Raw genomic sequence first — 13,954 nt, forward strand, 5'->3', positions numbered from 1 at the left:
TGTCCCAAAAATCCAGGCATTAGAATGAGTCACTCCTTTTACTGTATATTGTCCTTATTCTGCTATACTTTATGGTCACGATGAAAGAGAGGATGTGAAGCTGGAGGCTGGGGGGGATAGAGAATTGAGACTCAATCCAGTAAGCCCTCAAAAGGTTTAATGAGAGCTCCATGGAGAGAAGATGTAAACAGACAGTTATTTGTCCAGGAGAAGAAAAAAGCCAAGAATGGACTTAATTGTCTTCAAGTTTTAGCCACTCATTTATTCAACAAATATTTGTTGAGCGCCTGTTATGTACCAAGTGCTTGGCGTACAGCAATGAATGAAACAAACAATAACAACAAAAGAAAAGTCCATGCTCTCGTGACACGTTTACATTCTAATGGGAGAAATCATACAATAAACAAAATTTAAAATAAATCATGTAGTATGTTAGAAGCTGGAAGAAAAGAAAAAATAGTTAAGGGAGATCGGGAGTATGGGTGAGGCCACGTTGCGGCTTTAAATGGTTCTGACCAAAGCGGTCTGCGCAAAGACCAGAAGCAGGTAAGGAACTAGCCTTTAGCCATTGGAGGAAACGTATTCTCAACACAGGCAACAGCCAGTGCAAAGGCTGTAAGAGATTTTTCTGTGGAAGACCAGCCATTCCCTACCATTGTGAAGGATAGACGTCAGAAGTAGGTCTGACCTGTAGCTGGAAGAAGTTTAGTTGGACCAAAGAATAGCATTTACTTTGTAAATAACCTTTACTCATAAGAACTGAACATGAAAAAAATTGCTTTATTGTCAGTTCAGTTTATTTGACAATTGATTGTGTCCTGCCTTGAGATGCATGTAGCATGAATCTTTTATGTACCTTTTCAGAATGTCTTTTAATGTGTCATTATCTCTCCAAGTGTTTTTCATCAGCTCTTCAAGGGAGGAGATGCTAGGTCCACTGGCAGCACCTAGTCTAATCCTCTTCCCTAGAGGCTGGAAAGCCCAGGACACCCTTCAATGTCAGCAGGTAGCTTAGCACAGAAATACCACCCAGAGGCAGAGAGCTGGACTTCATCTCCAGAAGGCCCTTCTAGCCCCAAATTCCCACTCTAACTTTCCTGTGGTTTTTCTTCTACCACCTTCTTCCAAGTGGTAACTCGGACCATGCTAAAGATACACTTAAATGCTTTTATTTGGAGTTGCCAGTTCCTTCCTGTGGCCTGAAACACATAATTGTGTGTATCAGAGAGAGGGAGCTGGTTGGAAGTGCTGGGCATGCTGATAAAGAAGCCTGTGTTCCCCATCGCCCTGAGGCTCTAGGCCCGGGGATTCGGTGGCTTCTCTGTGCTGTATGGACAAGAATTTCAGAGGAATTGCTTCCTGGGTTCAGAACGGCTACTACCGTTGGGCTGGGGCCCCTCTTTGACATCCTAGAGCTTGACCCCTTCTGCCACTCGGGTCAAAAATGCAGTTGTATGGCTCCAGGCTAAACTCTTTCAAACTTAGATAATACAAATCAGACTCCATTAAGCTGCGTACACCTACCCTGCCCCTGTGCACAGCCATACGTGTTTTATGTCCAGCTCTTTACTGTCTGGACAGGAAGAAAGAAGTGTTTGGGTTTGACGCCTCAGGGACTCCAGAGAGCCAGTCTGAGTCGTTTAACCAGGCAGCGGGCGACAGTGAAAGAGCAGAGTCTTTGGACTCTTGTACAACTGGGTTCAAATCCCAGCTCTGCTTCTCACATTGTCATCTTGGGCGATACTGCCTCAGTATTTCCATCTACATAAACCAGGGCTTATAATACTTACCTTCTCATAAGCTTGAGGAAAGCCAGATGAAGCAACTGGCACAAAAGCAAATGTTCTAAGAGGAAGAAATCGTTAACAAGAAAGAAACCAAGAAAGTAAATGTCCTCGTAGTGATTAAATCCCACATCGGGTGGGGATGGGGATGTGGCCACACCGAAAGGGGTGATTAGGGAATCTTTCTGGCCTGGATGGGGGATTTTTGCAGGCCAGTTACCATGGACGCCTACCTGAATGATTGTAGCTTCTGTATCTCAAACACTTCACTTGATGACAGTGTCTCTGAGGCCCAAAGGTTGCTTATCAGACAGATGTCTTTCTCTTCTTGTTAAGCAAAGAACAGAGCTGACACGAAGGAGGAAAAGCCTCATGCTGATCCTTTGGCTTCGAAGCTTTCATAACTCAGTTTTGCCCAAGTGACTGTTATTCCTTCTGCCTTGTGTCTGTACAACTATTCAGTTGTAGGTGAGGGAGGAGGAAGCATAAGGAATAGGAAGACAGATGCTGGGTTGTGAGCATTGTTCTTCTGGCTGTTGCTGCCATCTGGGAAAGCCTTCTCAGCCCCGCTGCCCTCAGCTCCTGAGCAGCGGGGGCCTCTCATCCAGAGGGCACCAGCCAGCACCTCCCCCAGGGTGCCCAGCGTGGGTTTGGGTGGTCTTGTCATAGAGACGCCAAAGTAACTTTCCTGTGAACTTCAGTGTGAAGATTTCTTGCTTCACAGTGAAGAGGAACCCTCACTGTTCTTAATCTCCTGCTCAGGTTTGTCCTGAATGAACTGGTACAGACAGAGAAAGACTATGTGAAGGATCTGGGGATTGTGGTAGAGGTGAGTACATGGCTCAGGGCGGGTCTGTGGTCACCCAGCCAGTGGCATATTGGACCCTACCTGGGCCCTGTGGTGTTCTGTTTTGTTTTGTTTATTTTTTAATTTATTTATTTTTATTTACTTTTTGGCTGCATTGGGTCTTCGTTGCTGTGCGCGGGCTTTCTCTAGTTGCGGCGAGCGGGGGCTGCTCTTCGTTGCGGTGCGCGGGCTTCTCATTGCGGTGGCTTCTCTTGTTGTAGAGCACGGGCTCTAGGCGCGCGGGCTTCAGTAGTTGTGGCTTGTGGGCTCGGTAGTTGTGGCTTGTGGGCTCCAGAGCACAGGCTCAGTAGTTGTGGCACACGGGCTTAGTTGCTCCGCGGCATGTGGGATCTTCCTGGACCAGGGATCGAACCCATGTCCCCTGCATTGACAGGAGGATTCTTAACCACCGTGCCACCAGGGAAGTCCTGGCCCCATGGTGATTTAACTTGACAGTATGTATTTTACTCTCCCGGGGTATTTGTAGAGATGAAACTAAAAATGGTAGTAGATCAAATAGAATATGTAGGTAAGTTTTTTTCTTTTCCCCTTGAAATATTATAAGAGATTTAGAGGAGGGTAGGGCCCCAAATGTTGCAGCCTCTTAGTTAGACCTGAATCCATTTCACCTTGTTTTAGGTGACCAAGTTATTGTCTCCAGAGCTTTTCATTGGTATCTAACCAATATATATACTAGTTATAAATAAATAAATAAATATATATATATATATATATATATAACCATAAATATAAGAATATACAGACATATTCTTCACAGTTATGAGCCAGCATGGGCACTAAGCAAGTCAAGCAGGTCACTCTTAGTGAAACCTTGGGGCTTCCATGTTTCCCTAGTTTGCTACCAAGAGGACAAAGAAAAAACCACCAATAAGGCGAGATTGGCAGGTCCACAGTTAAAAGTCAACTTGATAGTAAATAGAACAGCTCTCTCCACAGGGGTTTACTTTAGGGGGATTTAGACACTTGGAGGAAAAAGTCTAAGAAACTAAATGGATAATTTAGATACCTTAGAGCCCTGCTGTTAATCATCTTAAACGACAGGATGTGAAGTCTAAAAAGTGAATGCCTGATATCTGAATCACCTGCTGGTTCCTTACATTGGGTCTGTAAGCCCCCATCCTATGCAGTCTGCTGATTTAGGGGTTCGTATTTCCCTGTCCTGAACCTTGGATACACAGACTAACCTGGCAGATAGAAGACTTGAATTCCAACTTGGGGAAGGTTATCCTCTGTTCCAAGGTGGGATGGGGGCAGCTAGAGTTGTAGCAGCCTCCATAAGCAGTCCAGCCTGGAAGTGGAAGGCTTGGGAATCTGCAGACTGAGGTCCAGGGAAGTCAGACAGCAGTGGTGTGACTTAGACAAATCACATAATTCCCCATGCACTGGCTTTCTCATCTTTCGATGGGGATAAATGCTGGTACAACCTCAGAACCTGATTTTAAAACTGCGATAAGATTATATATGATAGCACTTTACAGAATCGAAAGTATTCACCTATTAAGACTTATTTCTAGGTCAAACACATCTAGTTTTAAGCCTTTAAAGACGTAATTAATTGGATTGGGAGATGGGAGAAGAACAGGCAACTGTTTCTTCTTTGTCCTGCTTTCTTACGGGGGCTGGAGACAAAGAAAGGGACCCAGAACTTCACAGAAGTTTTGTCTGTCCCTGTGCACAAGGGTGAAGTCCTGGTTGAGTGCGGAGAAACCACAGAAGCCCTTGGCCGCCTCCTCACACGCATTGGGGGCTTCCACGGGGCTGCAGGGTGGGGCTCGGCCCAGAAAGCCTCCTCGTGAAAATGCTTTACTCACCGTTGCCTCCGCCCCGCAGGGCTTCATGAAGAGAATAGAAGAAAAGGGTGTCCCTGAGGACATGCGAGGAAAGGATAAAATCGTGTTTGGAAATATTCACCAGATTTATGATTGGCATAAGGAGTAAGTGCTACGTTGCCCTGAGGATCAGGGGGTCTTGGAATCCAGGACTCTCCTGTCCTCCCCCTGTGTCTGACCTTAGGGGTGGGGTTTGGGGAGAGTCTTGTGTCATTCATCTCACCACTGAGAATTGATACAGTTCTGAAGAATGTGCCTTCCTTCTCTTCTCTCCATCCTTTTATAGTGTTTTCCTGGGTGAACTGGAAAAATGTATCCAGGAGCAAGACAGACTGGCACAGCTCTTTATTAAATATGTGAGTGTTGCCCTGCGGCCCCTCCGCTCCCCCTCCCACCATGCGCATTTGCATGCATTTTACTGTCCCTTCCCTCCTCTGCTCTCCCTTCTCATCCCTCTCTGAGCTGTTGGGGTTTTTTCTCTCTTTCCTGGCAGTTTGGAAGATGGGCTCTTGCTCACTGTGTTTTTCTCCTCTGTCCTTGATATTTAGCCTCCTTGGTGCGGCCCCAGAACATGGGCCACATCTTTGTCCTTTGTCTCTCCGCCCCTAGACCAGCTTAGCACTCTGAGATGGAGCGCGAGGCACAGCTGCCTGAGCGCCTTTCCCTCTGCCTTTGCAGGAGCGGAAGCTGCACATCTACGTGTGGTACTGCCAGAATAAGCCGCGCTCCGAGTATATCGTCGCTGAGTACGACGCCTACTTTGAGGTAAGCTGCTCGGGCCTGGCTGAACCACAGTGTGGGCAAGACGCTCAGGCCGGGACCACCCCATTCACAAACACCGGCCGTCATCCATCCGCGCGTGGCCCCCTCACGGCACTGTCCATCCCTCAGGACAGGGAGGGCTGCCTCAACAGAGCCGTTAGCTTCTTGGCTAAGTTCTCGTTAGCTCCTCTCCTCTTCTAGAGCCCCCGTTGGCAGAACGACTCTGTAACGCAGAGCCCGCTGCAGAAGCTCCGGTCCCCCTTCCGTGACCCCGGAGCCCACTGCGGCCATGCTCTTCCTCACCGGGCCCTGGAGGCTGCTTGCTGAGGACCCTCAACAAGGGGCTCACAGCACCTTGTACGTAGCCTCTGCTCCCGTTCCCCGAGGCCCAGCAAGCACCTCAAAGTGTGTGTGCTGCCCCAACCTGGAAGTGTTTATTGTGCTGGAGGAGAGGCAACACCATCACCTGGAAAGAGCCCTTGCCTGAGTGTTTGCAGATCTGAGTTGAGGGCCCAGCCCGTAGGCTTGTGGTGTCCCAGGGGAAGCCCTTCATTTCTGACCTGGCGGTGGAGTGGGAGAGAGAACAGAACACCCATGCCAGCTTGTCCCTGGGACTGGGTGTGACAGAGCTTGGTAGGTAAGAAGGTGATGGTGAGATGTGCTTTGTCGTTAATAACAAAATGAGCTATTGTGTAGGCAGTTCTACCCGTTGCGTGGTTTGAAGATTCTAAACCTTTATTGGCAAACATGAAGACCTGCCGTCCTTGCCTTTGAACCCCTGTCCAGAGCACCCCAATCCTTTGGTTCCTTTTCCCCTGATGTAGCTCGCTTGTGTTCCAGGAGGTGAAACAGGAGATAAATGAAAGGCTGACACTTAGCGACTTCCTTATCAAGCCCATTCAGAGAATAACAAAGTATCAGCTGCTCCTCAAGGTAAGAGGGCTGTGAGCCCCGCCCAGGGCCAGAGCAGGGTCTTCATCAGGCTCTGCGTTAGGGAGCAGGTCAGCTCGAGGGTCTGTCTCCACCACACTAGTTGGGGGCATGTGTGCGTTTTTACCTTTTACCGGCTGGTTATTTGTGTCAGCTTTGCCCCGGCATAAATTGCATGCCTGTTGTTCCTTCCTTAAGGTTGGTGGTTATTTGATTTTCTTTTTTCCAAATCACTTTCTTACGTTGTTGCCATCACTGACTGGCTTGGTACCTTTAAAAACTAAAACATAATAAGAGCATAAAATCAGAGTAGAATACACAGAGAAAGAAAAGGAAAGGCAAAGCCCTAGTAACCCTAGATGAGTAAAACCTAAAATTTGATCATTTTTTTACTTTTTAAAATCATTTAGTTTGACTTGTCTTACAGAAATGTGAAGCAAATGAGAGATTTGACAGTCCTTTGTCCCTTTCCTCCTTGTCATCATTCCCCTTTTGTCCCTATTCACACACTTTCTCTCCCCTTCACCCCTCCCACCCTTTTCCCATAGCTCTGAATCTTTGAATATTCCGGGGGTTTTCTCTGTGTGATTACGTCCACCATGACTCACAGCTTCATATCTCAGCTACTACAAAGCGTTGCCGTCTCTGTGGGGAAGGAAGGTCTCCTGGGGTCATCTTGGTTTTTACGATGCTACGTTTTTTATAGGGCCTTCTTTTCCTAACTGGTTTCACTCTCCCTGCTTCCCCCACTTGCTAGGACTTCCTGAGATACAGCGAGAAGGCTGGTTTGGAGTGTTCTGATATCGAGGTGAGTTTTCTGCTTGTAATGCTGGTGGCTCTTATGGGACAGTTATTGGGTGTCTGCCCCTAAAGGGGAAAGATTGGCTCTGGAGGATGGGGAGTCCAGGCTGGCTCCTCTCAGACAGCAAAGAGCCCCTTGCAAACAGCTGCCCGGCAGGATGTGTAGTGGCGAGTATTAAGGAGCACGTTGAACGTTTTTTGAGAATCCGGTCCAGGGCCAGACCAGAGCTTAGCCCTGCTCGTGTTCTCCTCGTAGCTCCCAGTGACATGTGGTGCGAAAGGGTGGTATTTTAACCCTCTAACATCCTGCAGAGATTGGGTGTTTCATCGTGCAGCTTCATCCATGAATCCAGGTACTATTTGAGGCTGACATAGAAATTATTCCATTTTCACTCCCTCCCCCGTCCCCGAGGATTACTCCCTAAGTGAAGTCCTTAGAGACAATGTCACCATGGGGATTATTTTGAGCCAGGGAGGTTACAGACCATTCTGGCAGGTTATTTTAGGTTAAAACCTCTAGTATTTCACAAGCGAGGCTAAGCTGTTGCTTCGGCAGCCGGGGAGCAACAAAGAGAAAAAAGAAAATGCAAGGAGGAAAGCAAATGGACAGACAGAAGTGGGAAGGTTAGGAAAAGGATGGGCTGGCAGCACCCTCCCCGCGTGTGCCCACTGATCCACCTGGAGCCCCTGCACGGATGACCAACAGCCCCCAGCTTAGAACAGGAAGGCCCTCCCTCCTCTGAAGTGGACAGCAGGGACCAGTGTCCTTTCCTAGGATCAGGGAGCCCCCAGGGGGCCCCTGGCTTCCAGCATGGAACCGCCGAGCCCCCTTCCCCACTGCTGCTCCCCGCCCTGACTGCTGTTGTTCTTTCCCACAGAAAGCAGTGGAGTTAATGTGCCTTGTTCCAAAACGCTGCAACGACATGATGAATCTGGGGCGCCTGCAGGGCTTTGAGGTGAGCCCTTAAGAAGGCTTCTTGGGCTTCCCTGGTGGCGCAGTGGTTGAGAGTCCGCCTGCCGATGCAGGGGACGCGGGTTCGTGCCCCGGTCGGGGAAGATCCCACGTAATGCGGAGCGGCTGGGCCCGTGAGCCATGGCCGCTGAGCCTGCGCGTCCGGAGCCTGTGCTCCGCAACGGGAGAGGCCACAGCAGTGAGAGGCCCGCGTACTGCAAAGAAAAAAAAAAGAAGACTTAGCCCTCTCCCTTCAGGGCAGCAGGAGCCCAGGCTTCCCTTTGAAGTCCTGTGCGCGTGTTCTCTGCCTCTCCCACTCACCGCGTTTGCCCTTGTGCCCAGGCCCCTCCGGATCACAGGCCTGGAAGGTGCACCTGTTTGGGACGTCCAGTGATAGGGCAGCCAGAGGAAGTCGACCAAGCTGCAGTCAGGATTGCAAGGGGCTTGGAAAGACCCCAGATTCTCTATAGCTATGGACGTGCCGATGACCCCTTCCCTTTTCTTGCTTGCTTGAGAAATGCCGGGAATGTGAGGGAGAACAGGACTACGTGATGAGAGTAGAACCAGAGGGAAAATGGAACACTTTTTTTCGGAGAGGGTGGTTCTAGTAAACGGGTCTACATAGTGGCTGGCTTTTTAGCTAAATGAATGTTTAAAGCTCTGAAACATCACAGTGCACATTTCTGTTCTTTGACAAGAAGAATCAAGTCTCGGGAGAAACAGCTAGACGTACCCAGGGTTTGGATTTCAACAAATATGCTAGTGTGCTAGGGCTGCCATAACAAAGTACCACAGGCTGGGTGGCTTGAACAACAGAAATGTTATCATCTCACATTTCCAGAAGTTAGAAGTCCGAGATCAAAGTGTAGGCAAGGGTGGTTCCTTCTGAGTGCTGTGAGGAAAGGGTCTGTCCAGGCCTCCCTCCTTGGCTTATAGATGGCCGTCTTCACGTTCACATGGCATTCTTCCTGTATTTTCACATCACCTTCCTTCTGTACATATCTCTGTGTTCAAATTTCCCCTTTTTATAAAGACACCGATCATGTTTGATTAAGGCTCACCGTAATGACCTCTCTTTAACTTGATTCCCTTTGTAAAGGCTCTGTCTTTTGATAAGGTCGCATTCTGAGGTGCTGGGGGTTAAGACTTCAACATCCAAATTGGAGAGGGGATTCAATTCAACCCATAACAGTGAACCTTAGAAGAGCAAATTGACTTTCCTGGTTTAAACTTAATAAGTGGCTGTTATTAATTTATATCCACACTTCTAACTAAACATAATCTGTTTTAAATATTAATACGATAAAACTGGAACTGATGCAGTTATTGACTGGTGCTTAGTTGTTGAGCCCCTTAGAGAAAGATGTGGATCTTCTAATCCTGTTTCCCAGTAATCCTGCAAGATTTCATTATTCATTTTTTTTCCTCTGGCTAAACTAGAATAAAATAGGCATAAGGCAGACTGGTATACGAGTAAAGTTAGGAAATGCTGTATTCAGGTTTGGGTTGATGAGTTGGATTCATGATGGTCTTGAGCCAAATTCTTCTGTCCTTTTTGCCCTTGCCGCCCATCCTGGCGTCCCTGTCTGATTTCCATTGATTTGTTGTGACCGGGAACTATGTGGAGGGTCCTTTCTGCTGTTCATTTTTTCACAGGTTCTTGTTCTCACAGTAGGTATGAGGCATTCGAGAAGCAGGGTCATGCAGCAGAAATTCACCCCGAGTTCTCACACAGTGTTTCTTTAGTCATGCCAGATGACGTTGTACCTGTTCCCTTGGAATTATGCCAGCTCTGAGCCTGTTCTGAACAGAAGTAATTCCTTTTGCTCTTCATCCTTGATGTCCCTGACAGGAGGAGCAGCATCTGATGTACCTTCTGACCCAAGTCAGACTTCACAGGAACTGTGTTGTGCATGGTCGTGTGTCCACAGAAGGCCACACACAGGAGGGTGGAATTATTTTCTCTTTTAAATCAAGCACCACCATCTCCTTTTTTCATCAAGCCCTAGAGAATATGCTTTGCATTCATTCCTTCAGCTAATTGGGAAGGACCATGAACATACTTCCATTCCTTCTGAAGTCCATGGCTTTGGGTCAGGGAGAAGTTTGCCCCTTCCCTTAGATTCTCTCCCTTTTAAATCCTCTAGCTTTCCCTTTGGCATTGACAGGGCTATAACTCATGGGTCAGGCTCTTATGTAATATTAATCGAGCTTTTAGAGCTGGTCACTGGCTTAATATTAACTTTGGACCAGGGTAGAGATGAGCCTGTTTGGCTGCTGACCTGGACAGTAAGGAACCACATCCAAGCAGAGGGCAGGCGTTTCTCAGGAACATGAAAGGAAAATGACCTGTGTGTTGGGTAATGTTTGGAACAAGGCGTCACATACAGAAAATAGCCCACATTTGCGCTAAAGGGCAAAAGTTGTCACCTGAAAGTACAGTTCAGAGGAGGCCCTCTGGCCACTATCTCAGATGCCAGTGTCTTCATGTTGCAGAACAGTAGAAAAAGCAATAGCATCCGTGAAGACTTGCCGGGTTAGGCCATATTCCCTTTGAAGATGTGACAGTGTTCCTGAAAATCTGGTTAGAACTGGCGAACCAGATAGGCTCCACCTCCTACCCTGAGTGTCAAGTGTCTGGCAACTGGAGGCATTGAAATATAGACACCTGTCAATAGTATCTCAACTGTGCCTGCTGATCTGGAGCAGGAGACTAAGACCTCAGAATTTCCCCATCCTGAAATAATAGAAGAGAGGAGCCTGACTCATCTGATTTCTTTTTGTGGTCCGGCCTCCATCACTTCCCTTGGCCCCAGGTTGGTTCTAGGTTCATGGCTAGCACCCCAGGTCCTGGCTGCAAGGGCCAGGCAGGCACATCTCTCAGAGCTCCGAGGACAGAAAGGCCACTTCCAGCTCCAGCATCATCTACTTTCTGTTCTCCTTTTAATAAAAAAACAAGAGGGGCCAACATAATTCCCCAACATCTTTTTAGCTAATAATTTTACCTTCCTTCTGGTGTTTTCCTGGAGCTGCTTCTTAGTGGTTCCGTAGCCTCCTTTCCCTTCCCTCCAGGGCCCTGTGTGAACGGGAAGGTGGCCGCAGTCTGCCCTCGATGTCTGGGTGGGCCCTGATTCAGTCTCTTACTAGAGCCTGAGGCTTTTGCTGTCAGGTCTGTTGTCCATGTCCCCACAGAGGGAGGTTCTGTGACCTAGAGGGTTGTGGTCATCTCCCTGTCTCTCACTTACTTCACCGCAGCCCTTCTTTCCGTCAGGGCACCCTGACCGCTCAGGGCAAGCTGCTGCAGCAGGATACATTCTACGTGATTGAGCTGGATGCCGGCATGCAGTCGCGGACCAAGGAGAGGCGTGTGTTCCTCTTTGAGCAAATCGTCATCTTCAGTGAACTGCTCAGGAAGGGATCCCTCACCCCAGGCTACATGTTCAAAAGGAGCATCAAGGTGAGGATCCAGGTGGGGATGAGAAGGGGCAAAGGAAGAGTCACACTGGGGGAGCCACTTCCCTAAGACAGAGACGCTGGCAAGAGTGAGGATCCAGAACGTTGAAGATCTTTCGGCCTAGTAACCTTCGGGATTGAAGGTTGATTATCTGTGAGAAAAAGTGACAGGCTCGCTGCCAGTCTCTAACATGATCCTGCAGGTTCTCCAAGATCATGTCGTTCACTCAAAGACAGAAAACAAAGTATTTAAGCTGTTAGATTCAGGGCACATTTTTGGAAACATTTCCTGAAATAAAAACTTTGAGGAACTGTAATATGTTGTTGATTTTTTAAAACTGCTTAGTATGGAAAGGATCACCTTGGTTTCTTCCAGATGAATTACTTGGTCCTGGAGGAGAACGTGGACAGTGACCCCTGCAAGTTTGCACTCATGAACAGGGAGACTTCGGAGAGGGTCATCCTGCAAGCCGCCAACGCTGATATCCAGCAGGCCTGGGTGCAGGACATCAATCAAGTCTTAGAAACACAGCGAGACTTCTTAAATGGTGAGTACCGGGTCTGGCGTCTTGCCGGGCCACTTTCAGGGGACCCCACACCTCTGAACCTCCTCGGGTCTGGGCTCCTGGTGAGTTATGAGCCCCGATCACATTTATATGCATTCCAACTTTGTAGTTTTCAGAAACACTTTGTGTAGAATTTTTCTGAACCCGAATGCACAAGTGGGCAGATGGGGCATGATAAAGAAGGCCATCTTTCCAAAAGAAGAAATAATCTCTTGCAGCCTTGACATAGAGGATGTGCCTTGTGCCACCATTACCAGCTGGTAGTAATTGGGGCAAAAGTCTGAAATGGGCACATCCTCTTTGTCTCAGGGGCCAGCTATCAATGACGTGTGTTTTTCCATTTAGTAGCTAATGGCTGGTAATCTCAGAGGTTCTCCAGTGCTATCTAGAGATAACTGGCAGTTTGGCAGATCAGCTCAAATCCCCTCTTCGCTCTCAACAGAGGTGATTGCTAACTCTAAATTTCAGTAATACTTTGAAACTTCCCAAAACAAACTATCAATTACACAGAGACTGAAGCTCTCTGTGGACCTGAAGGAGTACCGTATGGCCATATGTGCTCCCATGTTTACACATACATGTCCACCCTTGGGTGTGTCACCTTTTCTAGTCTAGAATCTGGTCTCTTTTCAAGTGACGCAAATAGGACACTTGCTGGGTGTTATCACGGAACTCAGTGCTGTGGGGATGGACCTTGGGCAAGTCACGATGTTTCTTTGGGCCTCAGTGGGCTCTTTTTGTGAAAGACCTATTCTGCAGCACTGAAGCAGGAAAACGTGGCACACCTCCCAGAGAGAGCGTCATTCTCTGCGTAATTGACAGTTTGTTCTGGGAAGTTTCAAGGTATTACTGAAATTTAGAGTTAGCAATCACCTCTGTTGGGAGCAAAGGGGAATTTGAGTTGGTCTGCCAAACCCCAAGGTATCTCCAGATAACACTAGAGAGCCTTGTGAGATTACCAGGTATCAGTTGTACTCCATGGTAAGGGATTTAACACAGTTGTGTTTCTTTTAAAACAAATCAAAAGAGATTGTGGAGCAGAATGCCTTGCCTTTTTAAGCTAGAACACGAGACTTCAAAGCAGTTAAACACTTACACGGAGAGTATTTGGGGGCCATGCCCCAGGTCCCCCGACTGTAGAACAGTTTGGTGAAAAAAACTAAACTAAGTGATCTCTAGGGTTCTTTCTCATTCTAAAGAGTCTAAAATTAAACACCAGCCCAGTCCTGAGGGATAGTAATGAAAGCTGTATATAGTTCACAGTTTTTGAGTATACAACATTGAATTAATGCTTCTATGGATAAAATAATTTTAAGCAAAAACATGTGCATGTATAAAATACATTCATTAAATTGATTCTATTGGGAATTTCTGATAGATTCTAAGCTGGAATGAGGTTTTTAAGTTCATCAATTCAGGACAAAAGAAAAATAAGGTAGGACAATAAGTTGAAACCGGAAATGATTGAGTAACAATAATGGCTCCCATATATGGAGTCCTTTCTCTGTGCGAGGCACGATGCAAAGCATTTCACGTGTGTTACCACACTTAATCCTCACATCAGTGTGGAAAGCTAAGTAATACCATCCTGTATTTTTCAGGTGAGGAAAAGGAGGCTCAGGGAGGTTAAGAAACCGGTCCAAAGTCACAAAAACAGTAGGTGCTAAAACAAGAACTGGAACCCAGAACTGTATAACTTGCATAACTTAAAATCAGGCTCTAACCCCAAAACTGCAGTATAGTTGCTAGTGGTAGGGCACACATTTGTCTATGAGTTCCCCAGCAAACAAAGCAAAAACACAGGACCAGGTATAAGACACCGTATCCCTCAGCCAGATGCAAACCCTACCTGAAGATGCACAGCTTTCCTGGTCCTAAGACCTAAGTTATGCAGACGGAGGCCCTCGAAGAGCACAGACTTCCTATGCAGCTTAGTTAAGAAGACATACTACTTTCAAACACTTTAGCACAGTTACTGCGTACAGTCAATACCCCACTTCCATGAGATG

The 13,954-nt window shown here is 47.4% G+C and overlaps 1 protein-coding gene across 7 annotated transcripts in view; it reads left to right on the forward strand.

Annotated features, from left to right (window-relative positions):
* Positions 1–13,954, forward strand: part of KALRN (kalirin RhoGEF kinase) — a gene marked incomplete at its 3' end in the record, with an annotated part of 643,513 nt that overhangs the window by 587,646 nt on the left and 41,913 nt on the right. For all 7 annotated transcript variants that reach the window (XM_082839566.1, XM_082839572.1, XM_082839573.1 and 4 more), the window contains 9 exons: positions 2,547–2,613; positions 4,483–4,586; positions 4,768–4,837; positions 5,160–5,246; positions 6,084–6,176; positions 6,931–6,981; positions 7,853–7,930; positions 11,198–11,383; positions 11,756–11,927. In XM_082839566.1, coding sequence (XP_082695692.1) covers positions 2,547–2,613; positions 4,483–4,586; positions 4,768–4,837; positions 5,160–5,246; positions 6,084–6,176; positions 6,931–6,981; positions 7,853–7,930; positions 11,198–11,383; positions 11,756–11,927 — 908 coding nt within the window. The remainder of the gene's footprint in view (positions 1–2,546; positions 2,614–4,482; positions 4,587–4,767; positions 4,838–5,159; positions 5,247–6,083; positions 6,177–6,930; positions 6,982–7,852; positions 7,931–11,197; positions 11,384–11,755; positions 11,928–13,954) is intronic.

This window comes from Leucopleurus acutus, assembly GCF_964270905.1.
Source record: "Leucopleurus acutus genome assembly, chromosome: 5".
Taxonomy (NCBI): domain Eukaryota; kingdom Metazoa; phylum Chordata; class Mammalia; order Artiodactyla; family Delphinidae; genus Leucopleurus; species Leucopleurus acutus.